The 13,962-nt window shown below is 44.0% G+C and overlaps 1 protein-coding gene across 1 annotated transcript in view; it reads left to right on the forward strand.

The window, feature by feature from the left end:
- The window catches only part of prex1 (phosphatidylinositol-3,4,5-trisphosphate-dependent Rac exchange factor 1), a 94,552-nt gene extending 80,966 nt beyond the window's left edge, over positions 1–13,586 (forward strand). Inside the window, exons 28-40 of the mRNA XM_071539113.1 lie at positions 549–631; positions 1,395–1,485; positions 1,661–1,789; positions 1,906–1,947; positions 3,533–3,750; positions 4,589–4,691; positions 6,480–6,623; positions 7,717–7,831; positions 8,913–8,979; positions 9,962–10,137; positions 10,230–10,332; positions 11,101–11,168; positions 11,275–13,586. Coding sequence (XP_071395214.1) covers positions 549–631; positions 1,395–1,485; positions 1,661–1,789; positions 1,906–1,947; positions 3,533–3,750; positions 4,589–4,691; positions 6,480–6,623; positions 7,717–7,831; positions 8,913–8,979; positions 9,962–10,137; positions 10,230–10,332; positions 11,101–11,168; positions 11,275–11,317 — 1,382 coding nt within the window. The 3' untranslated portion in view covers positions 11,318–13,586. The remainder of the gene's footprint in view (positions 1–548; positions 632–1,394; positions 1,486–1,660; positions 1,790–1,905; positions 1,948–3,532; positions 3,751–4,588; positions 4,692–6,479; positions 6,624–7,716; positions 7,832–8,912; positions 8,980–9,961; positions 10,138–10,229; positions 10,333–11,100; positions 11,169–11,274) is intronic.
- The last annotated feature ends 376 nt before the right edge of the window (positions 13,587–13,962 follow it).

Consider the following 13,962-nt stretch of genomic DNA (forward strand, 5'->3'; position numbering starts at 1 on the left):
AACTATAACTGAAAATGTCAAGTGAAGTTTGAGCAAAATTTTCAAAAGTAAGGAAAAAATAAAATCGGAATTAGGTGTTTTTCCCTCAGCTGGGTTGAAGTGAATAGACAGGATTCCTGAGTGGCAGAAAAACAGACATCCACGAGGAAAAAATGAAGAATTGATTAGTATTGTGCAAGCTAATTGTCAGCTAATGTTTGACATATTTCATGCTGTCTGAAGAGCAAAACATAGAAATGTGCTTGGCAATATTCTACTACACCAACTTATGTTCATCAGCCACAGCTGGGCCTTATACATGGGAGAAGCAGCATGTACTTTTTAACTGTTGTACAATGAGATTGAACTTGTCTGGCTGACCACGCCGAGCTTATGTTTCCATCATAATTCATCCCATAATTTCTTTGGCAGCCTCAAGTGAGTGTAAATCATTTCTCGCGCTGAAAAAGTTCGCTGTTTTCGATGCATCCTAAAAAATACCGCAAACAGTAGACTAAATGAGAGTTGAAGTTGTTAACCGTTTCTTCTTCTGTGGTTCTGCCCGCTAGGAGACGAGTTGCCGTGTGACATGAGGATTCCCTCGGACAAGCAGGACAAGCTGCACGGCTGCCTGGAGCACCTCTTCAACCAGGTAACCAGCCGCTGACATAAGGAGGTTTCTGGGATCAGTTTGGTGTCGAAGCTGAACTTTCTGCTTGTAGGAAGCATCGCTCTTATGTCATGTGTTTTTGGAATGTGAACACACACACACACACGCATATACACACGAGTATTACCCCCCCCCCCCCCCCCCCCCCCCCCCCCCCCCGAGCCATTTGGCTTAGATGATTGCGATAGTAATCAGTCAACATCTGGGCCGAGTTACCTTGCTCTCTCCTCTGGTGAGCATCCCGCTTTTCTCTCTCAGCTTTCACTTGACCTCCTTTCTGTTCCTCTCTCTCTCTCTCACACACACACACACACACACACACATAGACTCGCACTGATACACCGCCTCAGTCGCTCAAGTTCAAGGCATCCGTCCGGCTTTTCATCTCCTCTTACCGGCATTTGATGTCCTTTGACCCCCCCCCCCCCCGAGGGTTCGCAACCACTTTGGCTCCCGCGGCTCTTTCCACATGTAAACAGCAGCCCAGGGGGCCTTCAGACTCCGGGCTTGTTGTTGTTGACGCTGACAGACTCAAGTCAGAAGCCACTCGGGAAGGAGTGTATGTGTGTGTGAGCGTGTGTGTGTGTGTGTGTGTGTGAATGGTACAGAAAGAAAGGAGTAGCTGCGAGAGAGAGGTGCACAGAGTTTGATGGAGTGAGTGAAGTACAGACAGAGACTGATTGTTACCTGACAGCATTTCTCTGTGTTTCTGTGTGTGTGTGTGTGTGTGTGTGTGTGTGCGCAGGTTGACTCCATCAACAGCCTACTCAAAGGGCCTGTCATGACCAAGGCCTGTGAGGAGACTAAGCACTTTCATCCTGACCACAGCCAGCCAGGTACATGTTTGTGTTTCTCTGTGTGTGTGTGTGTGTGTGTGTGTGTTTGTGCGCGCGCTGCTGTGCTTACATTTGTGAGGTGAAAGGGTGTGTCGACAGGCTTCCGTTTATGCAACCAATTACACACCAGACACACACACACACGCCCGCTCTTACACACTCTTTATGCAAACAGAGTTTCGCCATACAGAAGACTGGACGGCTCGCTACCGCTACATCATCCACAAGAACATCCAGGAGGACCCTTGGAACCTGCCGAGCTCCATCAAAACCCTGGTGGAGAGCCTGCAGAGATTCGTGGACGGTGAGTGGACCCCCCCCCCCCCCCCCCCCCCCCCGCCCACACACACACATATCCCCTGCCATGTGATCGTATACGGTTACATCATTCCATCTTTTTTTCTTCTTCTTCTTCTGCAGATGGAAAGAACCAGCTCCTCCTGGCTCTGCTCAAGTGCACAGGTAGAGATTTATTTATTTTTTTAACATGTCAGTGTACAAAGTGAAGCTCATTCATATTCAGAGCGAGGTGGGGCGGATGGTCGGGCCCTATATAGACCAGTTCAAGTTTCCATGCCGTTTACCGGGACTGAGTCATCAATCAGCATACCCTCCGTCTCAGGCGGCAGGCAAGCCTTCGTACCTGAAGCATTTTAAATGGCTTCAGCGGCGTATCGCTGTTTGCAAATGAGATCGTCCATCAATGCTGAAACGGTGCAGCCAGTCTCACCTCAGGAGATCGTTAAAAAAGTCTGAACAAAGTCTTCAATTATTTAAATTTAAGGCCTAAATAGTGTTAAAATATCTTAAAAAACAGTTTTTAGCAGCCTTAATTTTTCACCATGTAAAAGCAGGTATATATTTTTAATTAAGTTCCATTTTGATATCTGAAATTAGATATAGATAGATTGGTAACACTTTACAATAAGGGTCACTAAGTTAAGGGTTAGTTAATGCTTAATAAGAATTAACTAACCCTTAATTAACAGTTAACTAATGTGTAATTTACTAATGGTGTTCATGTTAACTAAGGTATTAATTTATTCATTATTTAATAGTTTATAAAGATGACTATTAAATAATGTATAAATGTATACCTTAGTTAACATGAACACCATTAGTAAATGATTACCAGACACATTAGTTAACTGTTAATTAACGGTTAGTTAATGCTTGTAAAGTGTTACCGATAGATCTATTATATATTAGACATTCACTGATATCTAGTCAAAGCAGAGCAGATGCCATGAATTTCACCAAAAGATGTGAATGTAACCGGCAGTAGTGTCAGTATTATTTAATTCTTATTTCCTTTATCTTTATTACATCTTATTTTCTTCCAGTCGATCACAATAAATGTGATCCACATGCACATCCACTCTTAGATTAATACAGAACTGGGTTAAAACAATGTGCCAAATGCCGTCTGCCTCGATAAACCGTTGGACATCACGGCCCTAAACATTTCATTTCCCGACGTCCTTTTTCGTTGCTTTCATCATTCCACGTAGCATCAAAAGCTCCTAAAAAAGTCTTAAATTTCACTTTCAGAAAGCTGCAGATACGATCGTGGTATCCAGGTCTTTGGGGAAATAGGGTTGAGGCCGGTCGCGTGTGTTTGTACAGGGAGGAGGGAGCAGGGAGGTGTGGAAGCGGTACGACGCTCCAGCCACTTTGAAGTGTGCAGAGTGGCATATGGTGCTGGCTAATGGGAGATATCCTCCTGGGGGGATCCAGGCTAATGGAACACATTGGAGCAGCTCCAGGCCATGTCTGATTAGAGAGGCTGCAGCGGCAGGTTGGGAGGTTAGGTTAGGATGCAGGTAACATTTCAAAAAAGAGACTTAGCTGATTGATGATGGTGAGATTGTACATGCAAGGAGGAAGGGAGAGGGAAGATGCAGCAAATTGCAAGAAATTATGAGAAATTCATCTTTAAGCTTGTTGTTTTTGTCTGTATCTCACACTCTCCGCTACCTGTCTGGGGTTTTTTTAACATCTATCCCTCCATCCTCCCACCTCATACCCCCCCTCTCTCCAACCCCAGACACATCCCTGCAGCTGCGGCGGGACGTGATCTTCTGCCAGGCGGCGACGGGCGCCCTGTGCACGCTGGCCGAGCAGCTGCTGGCGGCGCTGCGGGCGCGCTTCAACAACGCCGGCGAGTACCAGGAGGACAGCAAGGAGACCAGCCGCAAGTGGCTGGAGCAGGTGTCCGTCATCGGGGTGCTGCTGCACTTCCAGGCCACGCTGGCGCCGCACCTGGTGAGGGAACAGCAAAGGGGGTTAACAGTGGTTTTGGTTGATAGGTCATTTAGGTATATGTGGGATATATGGGAAGATGTTATTGGAGAGTGAAGTCAGATTTACAATCAAAAGGGCAATCCAGGCACTCCAAATATTAAAAATATAACCACGAGGAAGAAAATATTTAAAAAGCCTTTATTGTAGTGGCTACATCATTAAAAAAAGCCAACATGTTTCGACCACTTCTAGGTCTTCTTCAGGGCTTTAAACACAGACAACACGGGTGTGGCCTCACCTATATAATAGCAACAGCCAATGGGAGGCAGTCACATGACCCAGATGATAACAGGTGTAACAAATTGAAAATAATGAAAAAAGTCAGATTTGCTTTTACTGAACAGAGGTAATCACACATATACAGTAGGATATCATTCCTAATTTTCATGAATATTAAAAATGATTAGAAAAATAGCAGGTATTTATATACAGTATATTCACGGATAAAGACATAGGCTGAGCAAGAGAAAGCAAAGCTAAAAGCTAAATTTAATAATAATCACATTCAATTTCAAGCCGTTGCACTCAGTTTCATTCAATTGTGCCTTAGAAATTGGATTTTTGAATTAAAAATCCATTTTATTTATTTTTTTTAACTCAGCATGACAAATCCAAATTCACACAATACAAACATAATCTCCATGTTGCTGTTCTGGGGGTTTTGACGGCTCATCTAGCCACACGGCCGTCCTCAAAAACTACCCCGCACTACTCTTCTTCTCTTCTTGGACCGATTTCTGAAGCTTTTTCCCCCCTCTCTTCTCCCTCTCCCTCTCTCCTCTCCCCCTCGTCCGGGCAGAAGGAGGAGCGCACCATGCTGGAGGACACCAAGGCGGCCCTGTTGGACCTGGACAAAGTCACTGTGTTCTTCAGGCCGCTGGAGGACGAGTGTCTGGTCGCAAGTAAGGGACTCCGTCAACCGCGACTGACTGGCCCCATTCAGCGCGGGGCGGCCCCGCGTAACGAGCAGCTGCGCGGCTCGGCCGGGCGCTGGATAAAGTTCCATTATTAGAGAATTTGCCGTTTTTTGCCGTCGCATGATTCCCATTTTCCGCTCGCTGGAGAGCCGATGAATAGGAGGCTGAAACACTATAAAGGCTTCATAAATCATGTGGAACAAGGGCAAAGCATGCGGTCTCTTAACGTCCGCGTTGTCCTTGCGTTACAGATAAGACTTTTGCTCCGTTTTCACACACACACATACGCATATGACTACATATTTAATATGTAAAATACTGGCATCGACATATATATGTGCTGCGGTAGAGAAATATCCTGTTGGAGCATTGAGGCGGGATTATTTGGGAGTCAGCATTTGAACGCAGCGGGAGGGTGCAAGCCGAATTGCGAGCGTCACTGACACTGATGGCGTTATTTAAAGCGAAAGACACCTGGGTGTTTTCCGCCTTTTTTAATTACCTCGCTATCTGCTCCTGGCTACCGGAGTTCAGACACAAAAGCAAGGCAGCCCGCATCCTGAATCGGTTCTCCTTTCAGCAGCGCTCAATGTGGCCGGCAGAGATTGCCGCTTCGAGGAAACGCACCGCACGCACTTCCCATTTTGCTAGGCGATGGGGATGGGGCAAGGATTTTTGGTATTCTAGGACGGTGCACACACACACACACACACTCACACGTTCATACTGTACGAGCATGTAACACAGGCATGCGTACGTATACATATGCATAACCCCGTTTTTGTGCCAAAAAGCCAATTTTTTTGTGACCAAAGGTGCGTACCTCAGCAGCTCGGACCGTCGCTCTACACTACACTTGACAGTATCGATTTGCTCAAAGCGGGCTTCAGTGAGCTCGGAGCTATAGGTTAGGCAGAGCCCGTGTAAGCACCGATACTGTCCGAGGCCTTCCAAAGTCGGGCCCCCGAAGCGTCACAGCCAATTCCGCAGCATTACGGCTTGATGGGGCTCTATAGGAAAGAGCGGCCGGCCCTAAAGGTCGCTCAGCAAAAGGTCAGCTCTTCCGTTTCCCAGCGCTGCCGGTGGGCCGCAGTCGGAAGCTATTAGTTAAAAGGGAAATTCAGCACCAAGTCGACTCGTTATGAGTTATCGCCGGTCGTTTTGTTGTTTGTGGAATTGTTAAAGGTCGCTGTTGTGCATCGCAGCAATTTCCAAAGAGGCTAGGGAGTTTTGGTGCTTGTGCAAGCTGCCTACAGTTGGCATGGTGTACCGCATCTACACAAAAATACAGAATATTCCAAAAGAAATTATATCTTAAGCTTGTTCTCTTGGTAATTTTCAGTTTTTAAACCCAATTGTTCAATTCCAAAATGCTATATATCCAGTTAGGGTTAAAAAAAATGTCGCCTCATTTCTCAACAAGACATTTAGTAAATTACATTTTGAAATTAAATGAATTAAAAATTCAATAAAGCACCAGAATGAGATATTCTTTGTTGCTGGTCACACTGTGGTATCACATTTCCCAAATGGTACATACTTCATTTTGGAGTGAAACTATTCTCCAGATAAATCTTAACTATTAATGTTGAATTTTCTTTTTTTGTGGAATGAATGATTCACAGTTCACTCTGTAGCTGGTTGTAATAAATGTTCAATCCAAGTTCATAGCTCCCAGCAAACCTTTTCTTTTATAGCTCAGGCTACCAGGGACCAAAGCTGCGACAGTAAAGTCATGTTAACTTTTCTCCTCTGTGTGTGTGTGTGTTCCAGACACGCCGGTGTGTTACCAGGTGGAGGGCAGCCGACAGGCCCTGAGGGTCACCCTGTACCTGGACAGCTGTCACTTCAGCGAGCTGCCCAGCCGGCTGCAGAACGGAGGCAGCCTCAAACTCCACACCGTCCTCTTCACCCGGGGTGAGCGGCTGGGCGACCTGGGACAGAGGGGAACCGGGGAGAAATTAGCCCAGTGTGTAGCTCAGTGGGTAGAGCATGACACAGACTGTGGCCGGGTTAGGGGTTTGGGGTTTAAAAAGCCTCTGTTCCCACTGTGGATGCCATTTTGGATACAAGTAATATTAGAAATAAAAGGCATGCTTATTTGAATTCATTTGAATGCACGTAGCTGCTTATCACATTATTACTGTTCGGTCCAATGGAGTCAAATGCATGGTCAGATTAGGTGTATTCTAACTTGAGCACAGTGAGCATGTTGAATGGGGAATATGCAGCATTTTATCATTTAAAAACACCAGTATCATTTAAAAATTCATACCAGTCTCTCTACACACATCTGCATTTCCTGTCAGGTTTTAACTGCTTTAATTAAATTATATTGAAGCCCTTTAGAGGCCGTTTGGAAGTCTCCACCTTCACATTCTCCTCCCCCGCCACGCTTCTTGATTCCCTATCAGTGCTCCGCTGGGCCAGTATGAATGGATAGCACCGTGCATCATTCCTGTCTGCCAGCTAGCCATTCATTTTCCATAGACAAGTGCCAGTTGGAACAGCAACCACATAAGAGAGCTCATATTGTTCTCATGTACTTCAAAGCAGAGCAAAAGCGCCGCATCACAACTGCTTCAGATATCTAGAGAAACATCGCCACCTAGAGGGAAATAGCGTGGGCTGCAGTTTTTGGGGGGGAGGATTACGCACTTGGTGATATTGCAGATGCAGAAGTGTGTGTGTTTTGTGCAGATGTGTGTGTGTGTGCATCCCAGCTCAAGAAACCCCAGATGTATGCGGTGAGATTGTGGCCACTGCTCGCCAGAATATGTGTGTGTGTGTGTTCTTCTATTTCTTACACTTATGAGGACCCAAATGTGTCCTCGCAAGGATGGAAAGATGAGGGGTTTAGGGTTAAGACTTAAGAATTAGGTTTAGGGGATTTGGGTTAGGGGATGAATCTAGTCCTCACAAGTTTCCCTGATACAAACGTGTGTGCCTGCGCCTGCCAAGCTAAACACCCCCCTCCCCCCTCCCCCCTCCCCCTCTCTCTCTGTCCCAGCGCTGGAGCGTCCGGAGGGAGTGAGCCAGCAGGAGCACACAGCCATGGAGGAGTTCCAGCAGCGCACCAACGCCGTCTCCCTGGAGAGGGTCAAGGCCTACTACCGCAGACTCAGGTACGCTGCACTGCACTGCATCACGGCCCCTCCACTTCACACTCTCTGGATATAGTTCACCTTAAAGGGAGAGTTCACACACACACACACACACACACACACACGCCTCACCCTCCCCCAGGTTGTTGCATAAGCAAGCAGAAACCACGCTTGGATCGCCGCGTCGCTTTTGTCTTTCAACTACTTTCAAAGTCAGGTATTTTTCAACGGAGGTGAACGCTCGCTGTAATAGGATTTACCCCGGCCTGTCCCTAAAAAAAGAAATACAAAATTCTTTAAAAAAAAAATCACATGATAGAATAGGATTCATAGGATTTTTGCCAGCTAAATGAATAGTCCATTTAGTCATGTAAAATGCAAAATGATGAATGATAAGTATATACTCCCAAACAAAGTTAAAGAACTTCCTATAATTTATTGTACTTTTTGTGCATGTGGACGGTGGAAAACTATAGTACATGTTTTTGCAGAATCTATTTATGCAAAACAGATCAAATTTACCATGAACAATACCCAGTTAATTTTTGATAGTGAAAAATAAATAATGAACCTGATCACCATTCTTTATAAATAAATATCATATTCAAAAACATTCAAAATTGTGCCTCTCATGAAACAAACAACAAATTCCTTCGGCATTTCCAATTTATATACTTCAGATTTATATCTATGTATGTGTTTTTATTTATTTTATTTTCTCTTTATTTCCTATGATTGGTACTGTTTTATTGTACTGTAACATGTTCACTGTATTGAATTGAAATGAGTGCGGTTGTTATTTCAGACGTACATACAGTATAAATATCCTGGAAATAACTCATGCAACACGAATAAATAAGGAAAATAATTACTCAGTGGACAAACATAAAACTCGTAGTCAGCTTAGATGGCAATGACTGGCAAGTCTGTTAATCAACTAAAAGGCTATATGTAGCAGAATCCCCCTCTATATAGTGCAGCGCTTGACTAGATGACTCAGTTTCCACACAAAGTGAGTCAGAGAGGCCATATCTACAGATTATCGAGTCAGACAAAGAGTTCTAAAAACTGGACTAGAGACGTGTTTTTTTTGTCCCAACAGGGCTTTCTATTTGGAGAAGTCCAATCTGCCTACAGACTCCAACACCACAGCTATGAAGATTGACCAGGTAAATACACACACATTCTGATTTCTGTCATTTCAGAGTATTTCCCGTTTACTGCTTTTGCTGTGGTTCTAGATTCTGTACAGTTCAGTGTGTATGGTCTTTTATCATTTTGTGACTGAATATAAATGCAAGCACAGATACTGGGCCTTGAAGTTAGAGACCTTCAACCAAGCATTTCCAAAGTAAGATGAACTGGTGTCCTGGTATCCCACTGGATTATTACTATTCCCCGGTAGCTCGTCAAGATTCCCCTATTAACCCAAACTAACTTCAACACTTCCATGTCAATGAATTCACTTCAACATTAAAAACCGATTCCATTTGAGTTTGAGCAATGAATAGCCTATTCATAGAATAGAGTGAATATTATAGTGCCCCAAACTGACCCTAGTTGAAATAGACTCCAGTGAATATAGCTCAATATCTAGAGCCTTATTCTCAAGTTTTCATTGTCTGCCTCTCAAAAAGAAACTACAAAGGGTTACTCCTAAACCTCCTTGATGATTTCCTACCTGCCTATGATTGTACACTGCAAGAAATATCCATTTTAACAAATTAGTTAGTCTAGTATGGAGTATTAAAATCTTGTTTTCCTTAAAACAAGTGAAAACAATCTACCAATGAATAAGATGATCTCACTTGTGTCTAATACAAATCGGTAATCAATTTTTAATCAAGTGACATTATTTTGTAGGGATGGGACGATATACTGAAATTCAATATATCGCAATACAAAAATGTGACAATTCGTATCGTGGGGCAGAAAAATGAATCGCGATTCTCAAAACAGGTTAAACTGCATTGGACGCAAGTGACGTTTTTTTTCCACTTGTTTTAAGGAAATAGAGATTTTAATACTCACTATTAGACTGTAATGACGTGTTAGGACGGACAATTTTTGCGATATCGTATTTCCTCTGCACCGATCCGTTTGACCGCCGACACCCCCCCCACCCCCCACCCCTCCACCTTCTCCTCGCAGCTGCTGCGGCCCCTCAACACCCTGGACGACCTGTGCCGCCTGATGCAGTCCTACGTCAACGTGCGGCCCGGCGCCCAGGGCCACCCGTCGGGCGTCAGCGTGCTGTGCGTGTCCTCGGAGCTGTGCAACCGCCTGGGGGCCTGCCACATCTCCATGTGCGGCACCGGCATGCAGAGGTCAGTCGATGTCCACTTCATTCCCTCCTGCACCTTCGAGACTCTTATGTGTTTTTTTTTGGCTGACCTTTGACCCTTTGCGTTCTTTCCAGATGCACCCTAAGTGTGACACTGGAGCAGGCTATGATTCTGGCCAGGAACCACGGCCTCATGCCCCGCTGCATCATGCAGACCATGGACATTATGCGCAAACAGGTACACCCTAGAGCGAGTGGTTCTCAAAGTCCGGGGGCCACCAGGGGTCCTTGAGGGGGGTTCCAGCAAATTGATGAATTGTTAAACTTATTATTGTTATTTAATTTACAAGAAGTTAAGACAGTTAGAGAATGTAGAAGAATGACTGTTTTGGTCATAGTTCCACTGTTATCTCTCTACCTACAATACAGATAGTCATGGAATTCTGGACAAAATCATACATCAACAATAACAAACAATACATCATATCAAACAATAAAAATATTTTCAGATTTGGTTCCAAGAGATGAAATCTCATCAAATGGGGGTCCATGGCTCTAAATCAGGGGTCCTTCATATGAAAAAGGTTGAGAATCACTGCCTTAGAGCAGTGGTTCTCAAAATGGGGTCCGGGGGCCACCAGGGGTTATAGGGGGTCCCACAGCAAAATGAGGAATAGTTTGATTTCATTATTTTGATTCACTAGAAATGATCCCAATGAGAGAATTAATGTGATTCTGATCATAGGTTTCACTCTCATCACTATTATCTTCCCATATACAGAGTACAGAAACAGTTATACAATTCTATACGAAATTGACAACGAACATATCAAATATGTGTGTCTATTGAGGATCTGTGACATGAAAATGTACCAAACCTCCTGCCTTAGTATGTGTGAACATTCTAGGTTTTTGGCTGCTTCACCATTCTGGGTGCAAGAACTAACTGGAATATTTTCATGTTGAAGCTTTTAACCAACCAGTTACATGTTCTCTCCTCTACCAGGGGACAAGAGTCGAGCTCTCTGCTAAAAACCTCAAGGTGATGGACCAGATGCCCCCCACCGCCCCAAGGTACTGTGTAAAACCACTTCCAGGCGCCTCTGTCTGTCAGCACATTGCACCGTGTGACCTTAGACAAGATGGAATCTGTCATTTTAAAGTTTTTCTGTTTCAACAGACTCTTCAAGCTGTGTTTGCCGCCCTCAGACGGAGAACTCTAAGAGGAGTGTCACTTCGGTTTCACTCTAGAACTCTCTCTGTTTTTACTATTCATCAACACGAGCCTCATCGATGAGAGGGTGAGCGTGGCAGAGGAAGACGGGATGAGAGATGACAAGTGAGGAGGAGTGGAAGAGGCTCACCGCTTTCCCTTCAAGAGACGCTGACGACGGCAAGACCCTTGCCCCCCCCATTGCCTCCAACTACACAGGGATCATTCCAACATGGCGGCACTACAGTCGCAGAGTTTAACTCTTCTAGCTCAACAAGACTGTACAGCCGACTGATGTCCTGTCACTTACCTGGGACTGATGCAGCCTAAACACCATAAGACTAGTCATGTGCAGTCTTACTGGGAAGCCACCCAGATAGAAGTGTTACCGTTCTGGCTGTCTGTCTGGACAAAGCTGACATGAATGACTTGACAAGTCATCAAGGAACTGGTTCAAAATATTCAGAGCATAGATGAGGAGATGTTGGCTTCGAGGCCTCAGCCTCATCAAGAAGACATCCACAGTGATTATGCTCATAGCCGAGCTATTATTAACTGGATTAACCAAACTACCTGTAGCCGACTCTCGCCCGAAATGCAAATGTTGTCCTTTTTTGCCTTGGACTGCAACTCCAGAGAGAGCTGTCTCTTTCTCTGTTCGGGCCGGCGTCCCGCAGGGCGCGATGTTTGGACCCCAAGTGAAGTCGAACCCCTGAAAACCCAGGCGTTCGTGTCCGATGGCTGGCTGAACGATCACATCAATAGTCGGAGAAAGTGAAAGAATAGATAGAGGGATGGAAGTAGGGATCGAGGGATAGATGAAAAGACGGATGGTAAAGGGGCTGCTCTTGCTTCGGCCCCGTTGCATGTGGTTAATGTGCAATTACTGTAGGTTTAGTGTGAGTACTGTATTACTGCACTATATGAAGGATAGTTATTTATTGTATCCGGAAGGAGCATTTTTATTCCTCACTTATATCAGGTATTAAAGAATTTAAAAGCATTCCAGCCTACATATTGAACAGTATTTAAAGGACCAATGGCATGCCATTTTTTTTAGACTCAACTGCTTATGTGTTTCGTTTTATTTATGTCTATGGAATTTGATCATGTCAGGAAGTTTTAAGCTTCAGGGAGTGCAGGCGAGAGGGGACGAATAGAAGCTAGCTAATCAGAATCAGGGGAAAGGAAGCTATAGCTAACTATACAGAGCTGTTTATGTTTGCCAATAGGCAGCCAAGTCAGCAGGTTGGGATATTGAATCATTAAGTTATTAATATATTTGTTAATAGGCGAAGGATCGCCCTCTGTTAACTCAGACATTGTGTTGATTTTAAATTGGCTCTTAAACTGTCTTGAGACCATAGTATTTACTGTAGGTATTGGAAAAAAAGCACAATGATTCGTCCAATCAAGTTGCAGTGTTAGCTCAAAGTACTGTAAGCAGTTTGTGGATGATGTGAACAAAGGGATCATTTGAGGACTGAGACACGTTGAGTAACGTTATTTTACTGAAATTTTTATTTTCATGTACAAACAAGCCGTAGCGATGTCTGCCAGAAAAAAAAAAAGTAGGATATGGTCTATGTGTCACGGCAGCACAGTAATGCTATAATTTAAATTGGGTTATTTTTATGGAGATAATATAGTGTGTAAAACGTTTCGGTTCTTTTTTAGTCATGATTGTACATTTTGAAGGGAAGCGGTTTCTCTTGGCCGAGTGTAACCTCACTGACGATGTTGTTGATGTTCTCGACTGGGTTAAAGCCTTGAGTTTCAGCGTGTGTCGGATCTGTGTTGACACGCTGCGCTCTTTAGACAGATCACTCAGCCCTCTTTATTTATTTAAACGCTCCTGTCGGCTCCCAAATGAGCATGTTGAAATTGCCTCCACACCTCCCCCGGCACTAGCATGGCCGCTGTGAATTTAAGTCCCACAGCAGGCATGTAGTAACGATCAACTGATACTTACATTTTTTACCAGTTCTCATATTAGCTCTCACCTCAGAATGCAGCATTACTTTCCCTTAACTTTGGTCTTAAATGCTTTGTTACAATTTTAAGTTTAATTTGGCTAACGACTGCAGTATGTTGGTGTACCTGGAAAAGCAAACGTGTCACTGATTACTCATTTATTTACATTATTCTAATGTTTCATTATTGTATATACTTTATTTGCAATGTTACGTTGCCTGAAAATAACTGTACAAAGGATTTTTTTGAATCTTTCTAAAATTATCATTGTAAATGCAACCTTAACAAGCTAGTAAATAAAATGTTCACAGTATGATCATGTGTTTGACTATATGCATATTTTAAAGTGCTAGAATGGAAACAGAGGACATGACATTGGAATGCCAAAACGCTTACTCAGACATTTGTAGTGGTTTGCCTCTGCTGAAGACTCTTTGTAAGCAGCAACTAACCTTCATGTACTATGTGTTGGTGTGGTATTTAGTCATTTACATGTTTCAGATTGTGCCCTATATGTTTATCCTATTCAGTCTCCATTACTGCCATGTCACACTAAGGGATTCAAAAGCAAAGGAGTGCACATTGAAAACTGTTTTATCTCTTAGCCTCTGCACAGTATATCAAGCAGCCTCTGACTAACCGGTGCTGGAAGGGAACAAGTGCAGCTTTCAGCCTCGCAGA

This window comes from Centroberyx affinis, unplaced genomic scaffold, assembly GCF_046629955.1.
Source record: "Centroberyx affinis isolate AG114_WGS23_722 - 3 ecotype Tasmania unplaced genomic scaffold, CSIRO-AGI_Caff_v1 ptg000202l_1, whole genome shotgun sequence".
NCBI lineage: Eukaryota > Metazoa > Chordata > Actinopteri > Beryciformes > Berycidae > Centroberyx > Centroberyx affinis.